At 41.7% G+C, this 15,710-nt stretch overlaps 1 protein-coding gene across 1 annotated transcript in view; it reads right to left on the reverse strand.

Moving 5' to 3' along the window:
- The window catches only part of ZNF704 (zinc finger protein 704), a 252,826-nt gene that overhangs the window by 37,986 nt on the left and 199,130 nt on the right, over positions 1-15,710 (reverse strand). Inside the window, exons 5-6 of the mRNA XM_021665914.2 lie at positions 8,768-8,868; positions 4,060-4,327 (exon numbers count right to left, since the gene is read on the reverse strand). Coding sequence (XP_021521589.2) covers positions 4,060-4,327; positions 8,768-8,868 — 369 coding nt within the window. The remainder of the gene's footprint in view (positions 1-4,059; positions 4,328-8,767; positions 8,869-15,710) is intronic.

Genomic DNA, 15,710 nt, shown 5'->3' on the forward strand with positions numbered 1-15,710 from the left:
CCAAAACCTAAAATGCAATTAAAAAAAAATAAAATAAAATAATTAAAAAAAAATAAATAAATAAAAATAAATAAATAAATAAATAAATAAAGTAGCCAGGTTTGGTGGTGTGTGCCTGTAGTTCCAGCTACTTGAGAGACTGAGGCAGGAAGATTATGTGAGCCCAGGAGTTCAAGGTTGCAGTGAACTATGATCATGCCACTGCACTCCAGCCTGGCAACAGAATGAAACCTTGTCTCAAAACAAAAACAAACAAAAAAAACTGGAAACAACACAAATGCCCAGTAATAGGGAAGTAGGTAAATAAATCATGATATACCTACAGAGTCATTCAAAATGTTGTTAAAATGGCATAAAAACAGACACATATACAGAATGTGGAACAGAATAGGGAACCAAGAAATAAGTCCACATATTTACAGCCAACTGATTTTTGACCAAGGTGATGAGAACATACACTGGGAAAGGACAACCTCTTCACTAAATGCTGCTGGGAAAACTGGATATCCACATGCAAACACGTGAAACTAGACCCCTAACTCTTGTCATTTACAAACATCAACTCAAAATGGATTAAAGATGTAAATGTAAGACCTTAAACTATAAAACTACTGGAAGAAAACACAAGTAAAACACTCCAGAACATTTTTATGGCTAAGACTTCAAAAGCATAGGAAACAAAAACAAAAATAGACAAATGTGACTATGTTAAACTAAAAAGCTTCTGCACAACACAAGAAACAACAGAGTGAAGAGACAACTTATTGAAGGGGAGACAACATTCATAAACTATTCATCTGACAAGAGACTACTAACAACTCAATAGCAAAACCAAATAATTCCATTAAAACGTGGACAAAGGACCTGAATAAAACTTTTTCGAAAGAAGACACACAAATGACCAATAGATACATCAAAAAATGCTCAACATCTCTAATATCAGAAAAATGCTTATCAAAACCACAATGAGGTATCATCTCACCCTAGTCAGATTGGCTATTATTAAAAAGATGAAAAATAACAGATGCTGGTGAGGAAGCAGAGAAAAGGGATCTTTCATATACTACTGGTGAGAATGTAAATTAATTCACCTATTACGGAAAACAGTATGGAGATTCCCCAAAATCTAAAAACAGAACTACCACATAATCTAGTGATCCCATTACTGGAAATTTATCTAAAGGAAAGGAAATCAGTGTATCAAAGGGATACCTGCACTCTCAGTTTACTGCGGCACTATTCACAATAGCAACGATAACATGGAATCAACCTGAGAGTCCATCAACAGATGAAGTAACAAAATGTGGTAAGAACACAATGGAATACTACTCAGCCATGAAAACCAATGATATCCTATCATTTGCAGCCATATGAATGGAACTACAAGTCATTATGGTAGGTGAAATAAGCGAGGCACATAAAGACAAATATCACATGTTCTCAGTCATACGTGGGAACTAGAATAATTGATGTCATGGAGGTAGAGAATAAAATGATAGTTACAGGAGGTGGGGAAGGGTGTGATGGGCCAAGGTGGGAAGAGATGTTGGTTAAGTAGGTACCAACATACAGTTAGATAGAAAGAATAAGAACTAACGTTTGATAGCAGAGTAGGATGACTATTGGTAACAACAATGTATTTTTATATTTCAAAATAGCTAGAAGAGAGGACTGGAAATGTTCCCAACTCACAGAAATGATAAATGCACAAGGTGATTAATATTCAAAATACCCTGATTTGATTATTATACATCCTATGCATATAACAAAATGTTATGTGTGCCCCACAAATATGTATAAATATTAGGCATCAATTTTTAAAATGCTGTTGTTGAAGAAGATTCACTGGAATGGGAAAATGTTCATGATATATTAAATAGAAAAAAATACAGTAAAAACAGTTCTACAACAGATCCCTTTTAAAAACTGTATATACAAAAACACAGCACAAAGTCTTAAAGTACATATAAAAACTATTAACCAAAGGGCTCTCGGGTCAATGGAATTAGGAATTAATTTTCTTTCTTTACTGTGTTTAATACTTTCTATGCTGAACATTTATAATTTCTATAAACAGATAAGTCTCAATATTTGTAAGTTTATGCTTTGGGAAGGACCTTCTAGATCAACTAGTGTGTATTCCAACTTTCTCATATAGATGAGCAAAATGATTTAACTAAGTTGGTTCCCGTCATTTCTGACCTAAGTGCAATGGTGATAAAGATGAATGAATTATTCATTTTGACCAACATAATAAGAGTCAGGAATGAAATTTATTATGCTAATGCAAACATTAGCTCTATTCCATTACTCTTAAGTCTGCTAAATAAGTGGCTAAATTTTTCCTCTATAGGTGTAATTTTCTGATTACAAATATATTTGCTAGTGGCAGTGGCTTTGCAACTGGTACACTGGAAAGCATTTTGGCAATACATAGTAAGAGCCATAAACTGTTCATTCATATTACATCCTTTGACTCAATAATTATTGTTCTGAGAATTTAAAGAAAAAATAAACACTACAGGCACAGAGATGTTTACAGTGGAGTTAATGATGATGAAAAATAGGATAGATTAAAAAGTAAATATCTAACAATAAGAATGATTAAAACAATTTGGTGTTTCATTTAATTGGATATTATTTAGTTAAATGGAAAGTTTTTATAAAACAAGGGTGGGAGAACATAATTACAAGTATGTAAAGGGGATTTTAAAAAGTTCAATAAGGTAGTTGAGAATTATGGGAAAAAAAATTTTTTAAACTTGAATGTATTAACATTGTATAAAAACGAATCAACATTTAAAAGAGTAATGGCCAGGTAGGGTGTCTCAAGGCCATAATCAGTGCTTTGGGAGGTCCGTGTGGAGGATTGCTTGAGGATAGGAGTTTGAGACCAGCCTGGGCAACATAGTGAGAACTCGTCTCTACAAAAAAAATTAAATAATTAGCTGGATGTGGTAGTGCACACCTGTAGTCCCAGGTACTTGGAAGGCTGAGGCAGGAGAATTGCTTGAGCCCAGGAATTGGAGACTGCAGTCAACTGCACTCTAGCCTGAGAGAAAGAGTGAGACCCCGTGTCAAAAAAAAAAAAAAAAAAAAAAAAAATGGAATTTCTAGGGGGATAAAAGGAGTTTTACCCATGTCCTAAATTTGCAGGCTTTGTCCCTAAAGTCTTGTCAGACTTTAGCTTGACTCAGGATTCCCTGGAGGGCCTGTTAAAACAGAACGCATGGTTGGTGGGGGGGACAGAGGAGGGTGAAGGGTGGTCCCAAGAATTTACATTTCTAACAAGTTCCCAGGTGATGCTGGCACTGTTGATTTGCAGAACATTGAGAACCACTACTCTAAGATGTTTAATTATCCATTTAGAAGGCAGGGCATGAAGTCCCAGATTTGGAGTAGGATTCTGCCATTGTGCCAAAGCTTTCCAATGCTTACTTTTTATTTATTTTTTTGAGACAAGGTCTTACTCTGTCACCCAGGCTGGAGTGCAGTGGAGCGCAGTGGTCACAGCTCACTGCAGCTTCAACATCCCTGGGCTCAGGTGATCCTCCCACCTAAGCCTCCCAAATAGCTGGGACTGCAGGCACTTACCACCATGCCTGGCTAATTTTTGTATTTTTTGTAGATATGGGGTCTCACCATTTTGCCCAGGCTGATCTAGAACTCCTGAATTCAAGCGATCCACTTGCCTCGGCCTCCCAAAGCACTGGGATTACAGGCATGAGCCACTGGGCCTGGCCTTATTTTAAAAAATAGGTATTATGTAATGTGCCAGGCACCATTTTGAGGGCTTTGCAACATTAGGGATGGATTTTTATCATCATAACCGCCTCTATGGGATGGAATCTGCAGGCAGCACTGAACAATCTGAGACTAGACCATAGGACCCCATCTGTATGAGTTCTTGGCTTTAAAGGGAGAAAAAAAGAAACAAAGCTACCAGGCTGCTGTGTGTGATGCTGTTTTTCCACCAAGTAATCTTTTACTCATAGGCCAGACGGCCACTGGTTTTAGTCAAGGTCAAAGTGATTGCTCTCACAGTCCCCTGCAAGTTACCTGGTAAGCATGGTCAGTGTGCACGAGGTAGAGGGTGGTGGGAGCTGAGCGGCTCAAGGGCGTCATCAACTTAGTCTCCGTTTTGGCACAAGGAGTTTCTGTTCGGCTTGAGTCTGGGATGGGGAAAGTAGGAGGCGAAGCCAGGGACTGGGAAGGTGAGACTGGGGCCAGGCTGCTCAGCCCGTCTGCCACTGAGTCTGTGTTGAGCTTGATCTCAGTGTAGTAAAAGTCCTCTTCTCCATCACTGTAGTCAGAATCCCCAACACGCCTAATGCAAAAGAGAGTAAAACAATCATACTAAGCGAGTCTGTTTTCTTGTCTTGAAATCTTGCACATGCTTTTCCCCTCTGTCTGGAATTCTTTTCTTCCCTCTTGTCTGCCTTACAAACTCTTGCTTATCCTGTAGCACTCGGTTCCCAATGTCTACTTCCAGGGAACCCTTCCTTGATGTCTTAAAGCAATTCATTAATTCATTCATTCGCTAATTCAATCAATTATTCATCAATGATTTACTGAAAATCTACTATGTTCAGGCACCGTTCCAGGGTCTCCTGATAATAATATATATATTTTATTGTATATTAAATATAATGAAAATATAGACTCTGCCCTGATAGAACTTATAGTGGGAACTTACAGGCAGACAAGAAACCCATAAATAAATAGATATTTAATAAGTGGGAGCTAAATAATGTATATTCATGGACATAGAAAGTGAAATAATAGACATTAGAGACTTCGAAAGGGGGAGAGTGGGAGGGAGGCAGAGATGAGAAATGACCTACGGGGTACCACGTTGACTATTTGGGTGCTGGTTAGACTAGAAGCCCAGACTTCACCCCTGTGGTGCAACACAGCCAGGTAACAAAACCACACTTGTACCCTTCAATCTATGAAAATAAAAAGAGATGAAAAAATGTAAAAAAAATTTAAAAAAGAAATAGATATTTAATATATCAGGTGTTACTAAGTCCTAGAAAGAAAAAGCAGCATAACAGTTGTTAAGCAGGATCAGCGATGGCGGGTGCTATTTTTTTTTTTTTTTTTGAGACGGAGTTTCGCTCTTGTTACCCAGGCTGGAGTGCAATGGCGCGATCTCGGCTCACCGCAACCTCCGCCTCCTGGGTTCAGGCATTAAATAAAGTGGCCAAAAGCCTCTCTGAGGAGGTGCTGTCTGAGCAGACACCTGCCTGGATGAAGCTGAGGAGAGACCATGGTGGCACCCATGGGGAGGACACACCAGGGAGGAGTGACACAGAGCCCTCAGGTGGGCAGGCCTGGCAGAGAGGCCAGAGGCTAGAGCTCGGGACACCAGGGAGTGACGGGCAGAGTCAGAACAGGGCAGAGGCAAGGTCGTCCAGGGCCTGTGGCCCACGATGATGGCTTTGGCTTGCATTCGAATATGGTGGAAGCCACTGGGGGTTTTCAGAACTCTAACTTAATTTAAAAAGGATCACTCTGTATACTGTCTGGGAAATAGAGGACAGAAAGACGAGCAAAAGCAGAGGCCTCTGAGGAGCTGTTGTCAGCAATATTCCAGATGAGCAGGGCAGGCCAGTGGTGCGAGGGCCGAAACGTTAAGTCCCGGGTGTATTCTAAAGGTTAGGAGTTAGGACTTCACTCCTGTTAGTGCTCTGTGCTCCCTCTGAAGTGTGTTTACTCATTCCTTTTGTTAATCACTGGGTACCTGTCTGCATTTTTTTAAACCTCTTTGTCGCCTCACTATGACTGATTCTCTAGGGATGTGTTTTGTTCATCCTGTGTCACTCCACACATATCGGTGTATTTGGCAGAGGGTAGGTACCTAGTAAATGTTGCCTGAATGAATGAGTGAACGAGTGAATGAATGGAGCTGAGGTGGTTGCAGCACAGTGATTAAGAGAATGGATTTTGGAGTCAGACTTCCTAGGTTCAAACCCTGACTCCTACACGTTCTAGTTGTATGCGTGATTTTGGCAGCCTACATGTAGCCCCTGTTCCTCAGTTTCCCCACTTATAAAATGGGGATAATTAATTACAGTACTTGATTATTGTGATGATTAAGCTAATAAATACAAGGTGCTTAGAAGAGGAACTGACACAATATAAACACTACATAAAGTGCTTATTAAACAAAAACAAAGACTGTGTTAGAAGGTCTCAATTTTCAGCATCACCAGGAAAAGTAGCTTCTTAGGTGTTCCCACAGTGCCTCTCCCTGAAACACAGAACATTGTACTTTTCCACAGAAAGTTTTGGAGTAAAATAAAATAACTCTCCATAATGTCAGAAAATGTGTATTCGATGATTTGTGAGTTTGTAGAGAAGTGGTGCGTCTCTTCTCTAGAAACCTGGTTTTCTGGGATGGCTGGGCAGAGGGAACGGGTTTCCCTTCACTGCAGCAGCAGATCACTGACTCAGAACATACCTTTTCCCCACTAACGAGCTCTGCAGAGAACCTAACATAAAAATCTATGCCTTACCTCTTCCCAGGTCTGTTTGTTCAAATCAGTGGCTTGCCCCAGACCAGCTCCATTTCCCCTGAGCTCCCAGGCTGAGGTGCCTGGGGAGGTGTCTTTGCACCGTATCAGGTCTGGCTGGGCTTGGCCTTGTGACCAGCATACCATTAAAGACCCCAGAGAGTGGGAAGAAGAATGAGTGTCTGTTCTATTCCTGTCCCCACTTCCTTTCCAGTTAAAGGCAGGCTGAGGTGCTGCTGGCTGCCAAGTGCTACTAATAGACACACAGGCCTGGGGCACATTGTGTGTCCCACGTGGGGATAAATCAGGACCAGCCCCTAGTGTATAAGAATGGAGTGAGACTGACGAGAAAAGCGGTGTGCTTTTTATACAGGCATGGTGTGCACTGCAGATACATCAGAGGTGAGGGCCTATTTTCTTCCAGCTTAGCCATGTTTTCCTCCTCATCTTCTCACCAGCCAATACTCATTAAAAATGCCCCATCATCCTACAGCCACGTCATTGAGCTCATGGATTAAGGCAAAGGTGTGTTCTCTCCCCTAGTGCATGAGAGAGCACAGGCCCTGGGCTTCATAAACATAGATTGGCCTTGGAGTCCTGCTAACGCAGGCCCATTCCTGTGTGGTGCCTGGCAGGCTGTCAACCATAATTCACCAGGGAAATTCTAAAAGCACATTAGGAAAAAGGGGATCCTAGGAAAGCAAATAAAGTGGCTGCACTTTGGAATCCACCCACTGTGAGAGCACCCCAGGAGCTCACAGGACTAATGTGATACCACTTCCAGGGTCTATAAATACAGATATACAGCATGTGCTTCTGATGGGGCTGAACAGGACTCCATTTTCTGAGCAGATAGACTTTAAAACAATACCCTACCTCTTGCCTCTAGCTTTGAGAAGTTCTTTCTAAACCTTTAAAAAACTGAGCTGCTTACATTGTGAATTGTCTTGGCAATGAAATTTCAGGGGAGACATTGCAGGATTTCCTTCCCCGAAGGCTTGCGGACCAGAAGGAGGGTGTTTTGCCCTCAGGTGTTTCGACTGGTATTTCTTAGACATAAGGTGGACTCTGGCCAGAGAAGCTTTGCCGGGCCATCTCCCCAGTGCCTGGTGACCTATGGGTAATATGCTTTGGAAGGCTCTGGTGTGTCCCCACACATCAGCCTCGATGATTAGAGAGCTGGATCCCTGTTTCTCTCCATGGTCACTGTGGAGCCACCCTTGTAGATTAGCAACATTACCTTAGAAGTTATTTTTACCTTCTGCCTATACCATGCATTGGGCATGATGCATTTGCTTTTTTTTGTTTGTTTTCTGAGATGGAGTTTCGCTCTTGTTGCCCAGGCTGGAGTGCAATGGCGCGATCTCTGCCCACTGCAACCTCCGCCTCCCAGGTTCAAGTGATTCTCCAGCCTCAGCCTCCCAAGTAGCTGGGACTTCAGGCATGCACCACCATGTCCGGCTAATTTTGTAATTTTTAGTAGAGATGGGGTTTCTCCATGTTGGTCAGGTTGATCTTGAACTCCCAACCTCAGGTGATCTGCCTGCCTCGGCCTCCCAAAGTGCTGAGATTGCAGGCGTAAGCCACCGCGCCCGGCCTGCATGATGCATTTTCTAAATGTATCCCTTGCTGGGTAAAGTGATTGTTGCACTTACTTCTCTGCATTTATCTTGTGGAAAGGTCTCATTTGTGTCCAAGCACATAGGAGCCTGGCCGTGCATTTGTGTTTGCCTTATGAACACTGGTTGTGACTTACATCCTCTCAAGGTCCCTTCTAAATCCCAGATCCCTGGACAAGATAGACTTAGGGAAAAAACACAAGACTGATGGAATACCACTGCCCCCTGGGGTGACCTGTAACTGCTATGGCTCCTAAACCTTCATTTTATTTTTCCTTTAGAAGGTGGTTATATAATATGAGGAAAAGTATAGATTTTACAAACAAAGGACTTATTTGAGCAATAGAAAGCGATTGAGCCAGATGGTCGGGCATCATAAGAATAGGAACAGTAGCATTGATTGGTGTGATGATTCTTGAATCCTTTTTAGGCTATATATGCTTAAAGTCATGAATACTCTCCACTGGAAAATACATGATTCTCTGGAGTGGCCATCTCTCTAGAGATTAGGAAGACAAAGCCAGCCCAGTGTCCAGAACCTTTAAGGCACAGTGTGGTGTGCAATTTCTGAGTGTGTAGCCCTAGACTGAGCAGAGAGAGGCCACATCCCTGAAGAGAGGGCTGCCTTACCCCAGATGGATGGTCCGGATGTGTTTCTGGATACCTGCCGCGGTGCTCAGCACCTTCCCACAGTTTTTCCAGAGGCATTTGAACATCACCTTCATGGAATTCTGTAAAGGGGAGAAAGAGTGATAGTAAAATGGAAACTATTTTCTAACAGCATTTTCTATCATCCCAACGTATTTTTTCCTTCATTAGAAAAATAACAGCATCCCCAGCCTCTTGGCTATAACTCAACACCCTGTTGTAGGTACCCCCAGGTTTGTGAGTATCTTGGTGACCTCAGTTATTTCCTCATGTCCTTCATGAGAAATGAGCTCTGCTGGAATATTTCAGATCATGTTCACGAAGGTAATCACAGGGCCATTTCGGCTGTCAAAACAGTGGATAACATCACTGAGCACTTACTATGTGCCAGGGGCGGTCTTAAGTGTTTATCTCTTTTAATCCTAAAAGATACTAATATTAATTTCCATTTTACAGATGCATAAAAAGCTCCAGTAGAAAGTATCTGGTCAATGAACCAGCTACCAGCAAAGTTGAAATACGAATTCAGGGACTCTGGCTCCAGAAAGCATCCTCTCACCAGTACACAATTCCACCTTCTTCAACAAGGGTCTCAGTATTTTCTTTTCCTTTTTTTTGAGATGGGGTCCCACTCTGTCACTCAGGCTGAAGTGCAGTGGTGCAACTGTGGCTCACTGCAGCCTCTGTCTCTCCTGGGCTCAAGCGATCCTCCCACCTCAGCCTCCCAAGTAGTTGGGACAACAGGTACATGCCACCATGCCCAGCTAATTTTTTGTATTTTTGGTAAAGACAGACTTTTGCCATGTTGCTCAGGCTGGGGCAGTATTTTCCAAAACAGTTCAGTACCATGATTGAGAGCACTCACTTTGGGCTTATTTCACAAGTTCTCAGTGCTCTTATTTATAAAATAGGAATAATAATAGTACCTGTCTCACAGCATTATTATGAGGATTAAATGACATTATGGAAGTGAATCGGTTAACCGAATGCTGACGGGAATAATCATTCAACCAACAGCAGCTATTGCTAGATTATTATGATTATGCTTCCTAGAGTAAATTTTATAGAAAGTGAGTTTTCTCCAGGGAGGTTTATTGTCCCTTGTCATTGGGATGTCATTGGCATCCCTTGTCATTGGGATGCCACCTCTTTGCTGACTGTTCTCTTGGGTATGGTGACAGTCACTTCCATGCGTTCACCAAGCCCCATTTCCTTTTCCTGCTGGGTACACAGCTAGACCTTGTTTCCCAGCCTCCCTTCTAGTCAAGTGGCATCATGTCACTGAATTAGGGCTGATGGAGGAGAAGCAACTCACATTCCTTCTAAGCATTGCCCATAAACTGCTTCCCAGTGTCAGCCCAGCCTGCTCTGATGATTAGATGCAAAGGGCACAAAGGTTAATTAGGGGACAGCAAAACCACTAGATCAGAGTTCTTAATTTTTTGTTTGCCATGAACCGTTTTGGCAGTCTGGTGAAACCTATGAATCTTTCTCAGAATAGTGTTTTTTAATGTTTAAAATAAAATACATAAAATTATAAAGACAGCTAGAAAAAAACATTAAATATTTTTTAACCCCACTAAAAAGTGGTCAAAGGACATGAACAGACACTTCTCAAAGAAGACATACAAGTGGCAAAAAAAACAAAAAAGGAAAAAATGCTCAATATCACTAATCATCAGAGAAATGCAAATCAAAACCACAATGAGATACCATCTCACACCAGTCAGAATGGCTATTATCAAAAAGTCAAAAATAATGGATGCAGGAAATGAGATATACCCTGTTGATGGGAGTGTAAATTAGTTCAGCTATTGTGGAAGACAGTTTGGAGATTTCTCAAAGAACTAAAAATAGAACTACCATTTGACCCAGCAATCCCATTACTGGGTATATACCCAAAGGAAAATAAATCATTCTACCAAAAAGACCCATGCACTTGCATGCTCATCGCAGCACTATTCACAGTAGCAAAGACATGGAATTGACCTAGGTGTCAGTGGAATGAACAGATAAAATGTGGTACACATACATCATGGAGTACTGCATAGCCAAGAAAAAGAATGAAATTATGTCCCTTGCAGCAAAATGGAAACAGCTGGAGGCCATTATCCTAGGTGAATTAATGTGGAAACAGAAAAGGAAATACTGCGTGTTCTCTCTTATAAGTGGGAGTTAAACAATGGGTACACATGGACAAAAAGATGGAAATAACATCGACATTGGGGACTACTATAGGACGGAAGTGGCGGGGGAAGTGTTGAAAAACGACCTATTGGGTATTATGTTCACTACCTGGGTGATAGGCTCAGTTGTATCCCAAACTCCAAGCATCACCCAATATACCCGTGTAACAAACCTGCACGTGTACCCCCAAATCTAAAGTAAAAGTTGAATTTAAAAAGTGTTTCGCAATATGGCAATATATGTACTCTTTAATTAATGCAGCAAATAATAAGACCTTGAAGTGGGCCTAATAACTACCATAATTTTAAAGTAGTATTATTAATAAATGATATTTCATGATATCTACTAAAATTGTAATGTGATATGAAACATCTATGATTTTGATTGGTATTAAAGTCACAGGTGGTGCTAACATTATTATGGCTTGATGCCTTAAATCATAATTACAGGAAATGTTAAATATAGTTAAAAGGTTGGTGAAAATAAAGATACACTTTTTCCCCCATGCAGGTTCACTGACCTCTTGGATTCTGTAAACCCCTTTGGGGACCTGTGGATTCCAGGTTAAGAACCCCTGCACTAGAAGGAAGAAGCCTGGATCCCCAGAGGCCTGTTTGGAGCAAAGACATCCACCCGCTTCAGAACCCCCACTGACCTGACTGGACTGTGACATGAGAATAAACAAACCTTTATTGTGTTAAGCTACCAACATGTGAGAAAAATGAGTTGTTCCAACAGTAAGCCCACCCTGACAACACATATAGCAGTGGCGACATCTTCTCTGAACTGATGGAACTGATCTAGCTTGATTTATGTGTCTGCTAGAAGATCTGCCATCCAGTACTTGTGGTTCACACCATCATACTCTTGGTTCTATGAAACAATCATTCACACATTTAGAAGACAACTCATCTCTATTGCTGATGGGATCAGTATCCAGATGATTTATCTGGACACCCCATGCTGAAGATTTTCCATTGGTTTCTGAATTGAACATGGCACTTGGGAGCTTCCAGAATTGAAGAGTGTCCATGTGTTGGTGAATGGTTACCTTAAGCATGGCAAGCAGAGGACAAAGTATGGCAGCACATTGCTGCAGTCTGCTAGAGCAGATTACTGACCACGGAAGGAGCCCACTGTTCACATGGGCTTTGTGAGCCCAGTGGTCCGCTGTGCCCCAGAGTTTCTACCTGTGTGGCCAGCATTCACATCACAGCAACCTAGCTGTTTCTTCTGCAGCTCCTGGGCACAGACACCCAGCTCTGTGATGTTCTCCTTGCAGTGTGCAGTGCTAGGCATAGGACACAGAGCTCCACGGAGCTAGGGCTGAAGCTCTTTGAGGGTGTGAAGAAGCAGAGAAGCAAATGAATCATTAGGAGACTTTAAGTACATAATCCTCATGAGTCTGTGTTTCTTCCAAGGAGACCGTTCACAAACTTCAGCTTCCCTGACCTCCCTGGGCCAGTGATCTAAACATATGAAGTATAAGATGCATCAAAGGGGGCGGTTTAAATCCCACCTCTAGGTTCACAAGAAGGAATTCTGTAGAATTCAAAATATTATTTTACTCAAAGCATATAACTTAACAGTATTATCTTAGTCCATTTTGTCTTGCCATAAAAGAATACCTGATGCTGGTTATAAAGAAAAGAGGGTGATTTAGCTCATGGTTCTGCAGGCTGCATATGAAGCACGCGCCAGCACCTGCTCAGGTTCTGGTGGGAGTTTTTGTGTTGAGTTAAATCACGGTGGAGGTCAAAGGTGATGCAGGAGCAACGACCCACTCTCCTGGGAACTAATCCATTCTCTCAAAATCCAATCCAGTCTCAGGAGATCGAGAACTCTCGCCATTGTGAGAATGGCATAACGCCATTCGAGAGGGATCCGCCCCCATGACCCAAATACCTCCCACGAGGCTCCACCTCCCAACACTCCTACCAGGGATCAAATTCCAACATGAAATTTTGGTGGAGGTAAATGAACCATATCAAACTATGGCAAATATTAATAAACAACTGCTCACATTCTGAATGCTTTCTGCCCATTTTCAAATGATGAAGCTATATTGGAGGAAATATCTTCCACTTAAGAGAGCCAGTGACTCAAGCAAAAATATAGGTACCCAATAGTCCAAGTATCTGTCTGGAAATGAAGTCATGATAGATGAAAACACTTTTTGATTCATTCCTTTTTGCTGATGGCATTCTTTCATTCGTTAAACTAAATATCTAGTTAGCAAGGAATATTCTAGGTGCTGCAGATAAAGAACAAAAAAAAGAAACAAGGCTTCTTTCAAAGTGAAATTCTAGTAGGGGAGAGACATAAATTATAACACATGATGACCATTTCAGATATAGCATGAGGCGTGTAGAAAGTGACTTTTGAGCCAGAACCTGAAGGTTGGAGAAGGAGTCAGCCAACTAACATCTAGAGTTTCCCAGGCATAGTGAATGCAGTTAAATGCAGAGGCCTAAAGATAAGAAAGAGCTTGGCTGTTGGAGGCCAGAAAGAATGACAGTGTGTTTAGAGTGAAATGTGGGAGGGAGCAACTTGAGATAAGGTAGAGAAGCAGAGGCAGATCATGTGGGACTCTGCAGATAAAGGTAAGGAATTTGGATTTTCTTCTAAAATGAAAGAGAAGTTACTGAAGGAAGAGAGTGATACCACATGACTTACTTTTTTTTTTTTTTTGGAAAAATATTACTGTTTTGGGATAAAAAGCAAATGAAGTCACCAGCATGGAGTCACTGCATGAAGTCATTGCAGGTGAGAGGAAATGGTGGCTTAGAGGGTTTGGGCAGAGAGGATGGAGAAAAATAGACACATTCAAGATATTTTGGAGACAGATCCAACACTACTTGCTGTTGGGTTGAATATGAGGAATGATAAAAGGGATGGTGTTAAAGATTGCTTCCATGTTTTAGGTTTGAATGACTGGGTGAGTTGTGGTTCTGTTTTGGATATGTTAATTTTGAGATGACTATATGTATCAAAAGGAGATTGCAAGTAGGACACTGGATATGTGAGCCTGGAATCACAGAAAGTCAGGGATAGAGATAAATTTGGGGTCAGGAGATAAGGAAGCAGTTAAAGCTTGGGTGTGGATGCTAGGGGAAAATGCAGTTAGAGAGGATCGGGGTGCACTGCAGCATCCAACATTTTATGTTGGAGATTGAGAAGGAGCAGTCGGAGAGGGGAGTGGTCAGGAGATCATGATATTAAAAGCACAAAGAGAAGAAAGTGTCTCAGGAAGGAAGATGTGACCAACTGTGTTGAACAAGGACTGGGAAGTGTTCTTTGGATTTGGCATATGGAGGATGCTGGTGGCCCAGATAGCAGTAAGTCTCATAGAGTGGTGTGGATGGAAGTCAGATTGGCATGGACTGGAGAGTAAGTGGGATTTAGGAAAACCAAGTAACTGCCAAGGTTTTCTAGAAATTTTGCTGATTTATGAGCAGTCAGTCAAGGGAGGGTTTGTAAAGATGAGTTATACTAAGGTAAGTTTCTACGCTGATAGGAATGACCGCAAAGATAGGGAACTGATGGTGCAGTAGAGAAGCAGGTGTTACCTACAGGTTGAGGTTCTTCCGAAGGTCGGGAGAGCAGTGCCAATACCCACAGAACAGGGAGAGGGGCTGCCTTGGACGAGACACAATGGTTCTCCGCTGGAAAAAGGGAGACCAGATGGTGTCTGCCCAGATGCAGTTAATTTGCTAATTTGATGGAGAAGGGGAAAAAAAGGCATTCCTCTTTGAATGTTTCAAATTTTTCAGTGAGGTAAGAAGTGCAGTCAGAACTGAGGACAAAGTGGGAAGGCCGTGTATGAAGTTTGAGGATACTTGAGAAGGATAAAATAGTTGCCTTACAGCAGCAGTCCCCAACCTTTTTGGCACCAGGGACCAGTTTCATGGAAGGCATTTTTTCCATGGACTGTGGCACGGGATAGGAGAGGATGGTTTCAGGATGAAACTGTTCCATCAGGCATTAGTTAAGATAGTCACGAGGAGCATGCAATCTGGTTCACAATAGAGTTCATGCTCCTATGAGAATCTAATGTGGCTGCTGACCTGACAGGAGGCGGAGCTTGGGCGGTAAAGCTGGCTCGCCTCCTGCTGTTTGGCTGGGTTCCTAACAGGCTGTGTGTGGACTGATAGTGGTCCCAGGCCTGGGAGCTGGGGACCCCTGCCTTAGAGACTGGGAAAGGAACAGGCAAGCATATGATACTATTTCCATATTCCTGATATTCATGATGGGAAACAAGATTCCAGAAAGTTACAAGACTTATCCAGTGTCATCTGATGGCTCTTAGCAATGAGTCAGTCAGATGTAGGCTTTCATAATGAGTATAATAGTATTGTACGACATATAAAGCCAAATTCCTCCTACATCATGGGACTTTTTTAAGGCCTCAAATTGCTGATTGTTTTAGGATATGATAATCACAGTGGTATTTTTGTGCCATAACAAGTATTATTTATAAGATTACTGTTCTTTGTCCTTGCAATAATATGTCAAGCATTTTTTTTTTTTAAATTGACAAGTAGTTAGGTCCTGATTATAGAAAAGTAAGTATCATTGGTTTAACTCCTTTCCATAGTTTTCATCTGTTACTTCAAGTAGATGATACATTTTGGAGGTATCAAACTCCCAAAATGCAAGGAAGCTGACCATTATCCTCCATTAATTAGGATAACTACCAACAGTAATTGCTTATCTCCTCCTCACATACACAAACACC

This window comes from Aotus nancymaae, unplaced genomic scaffold (assembly GCF_030222135.1).
Source record: "Aotus nancymaae isolate 86718 unplaced genomic scaffold, 86718_ANA_hifiasm-v0.15.2.pri h1tg000036l, whole genome shotgun sequence".
Classification (NCBI taxonomy): domain Eukaryota; kingdom Metazoa; phylum Chordata; class Mammalia; order Primates; family Aotidae; genus Aotus; species Aotus nancymaae.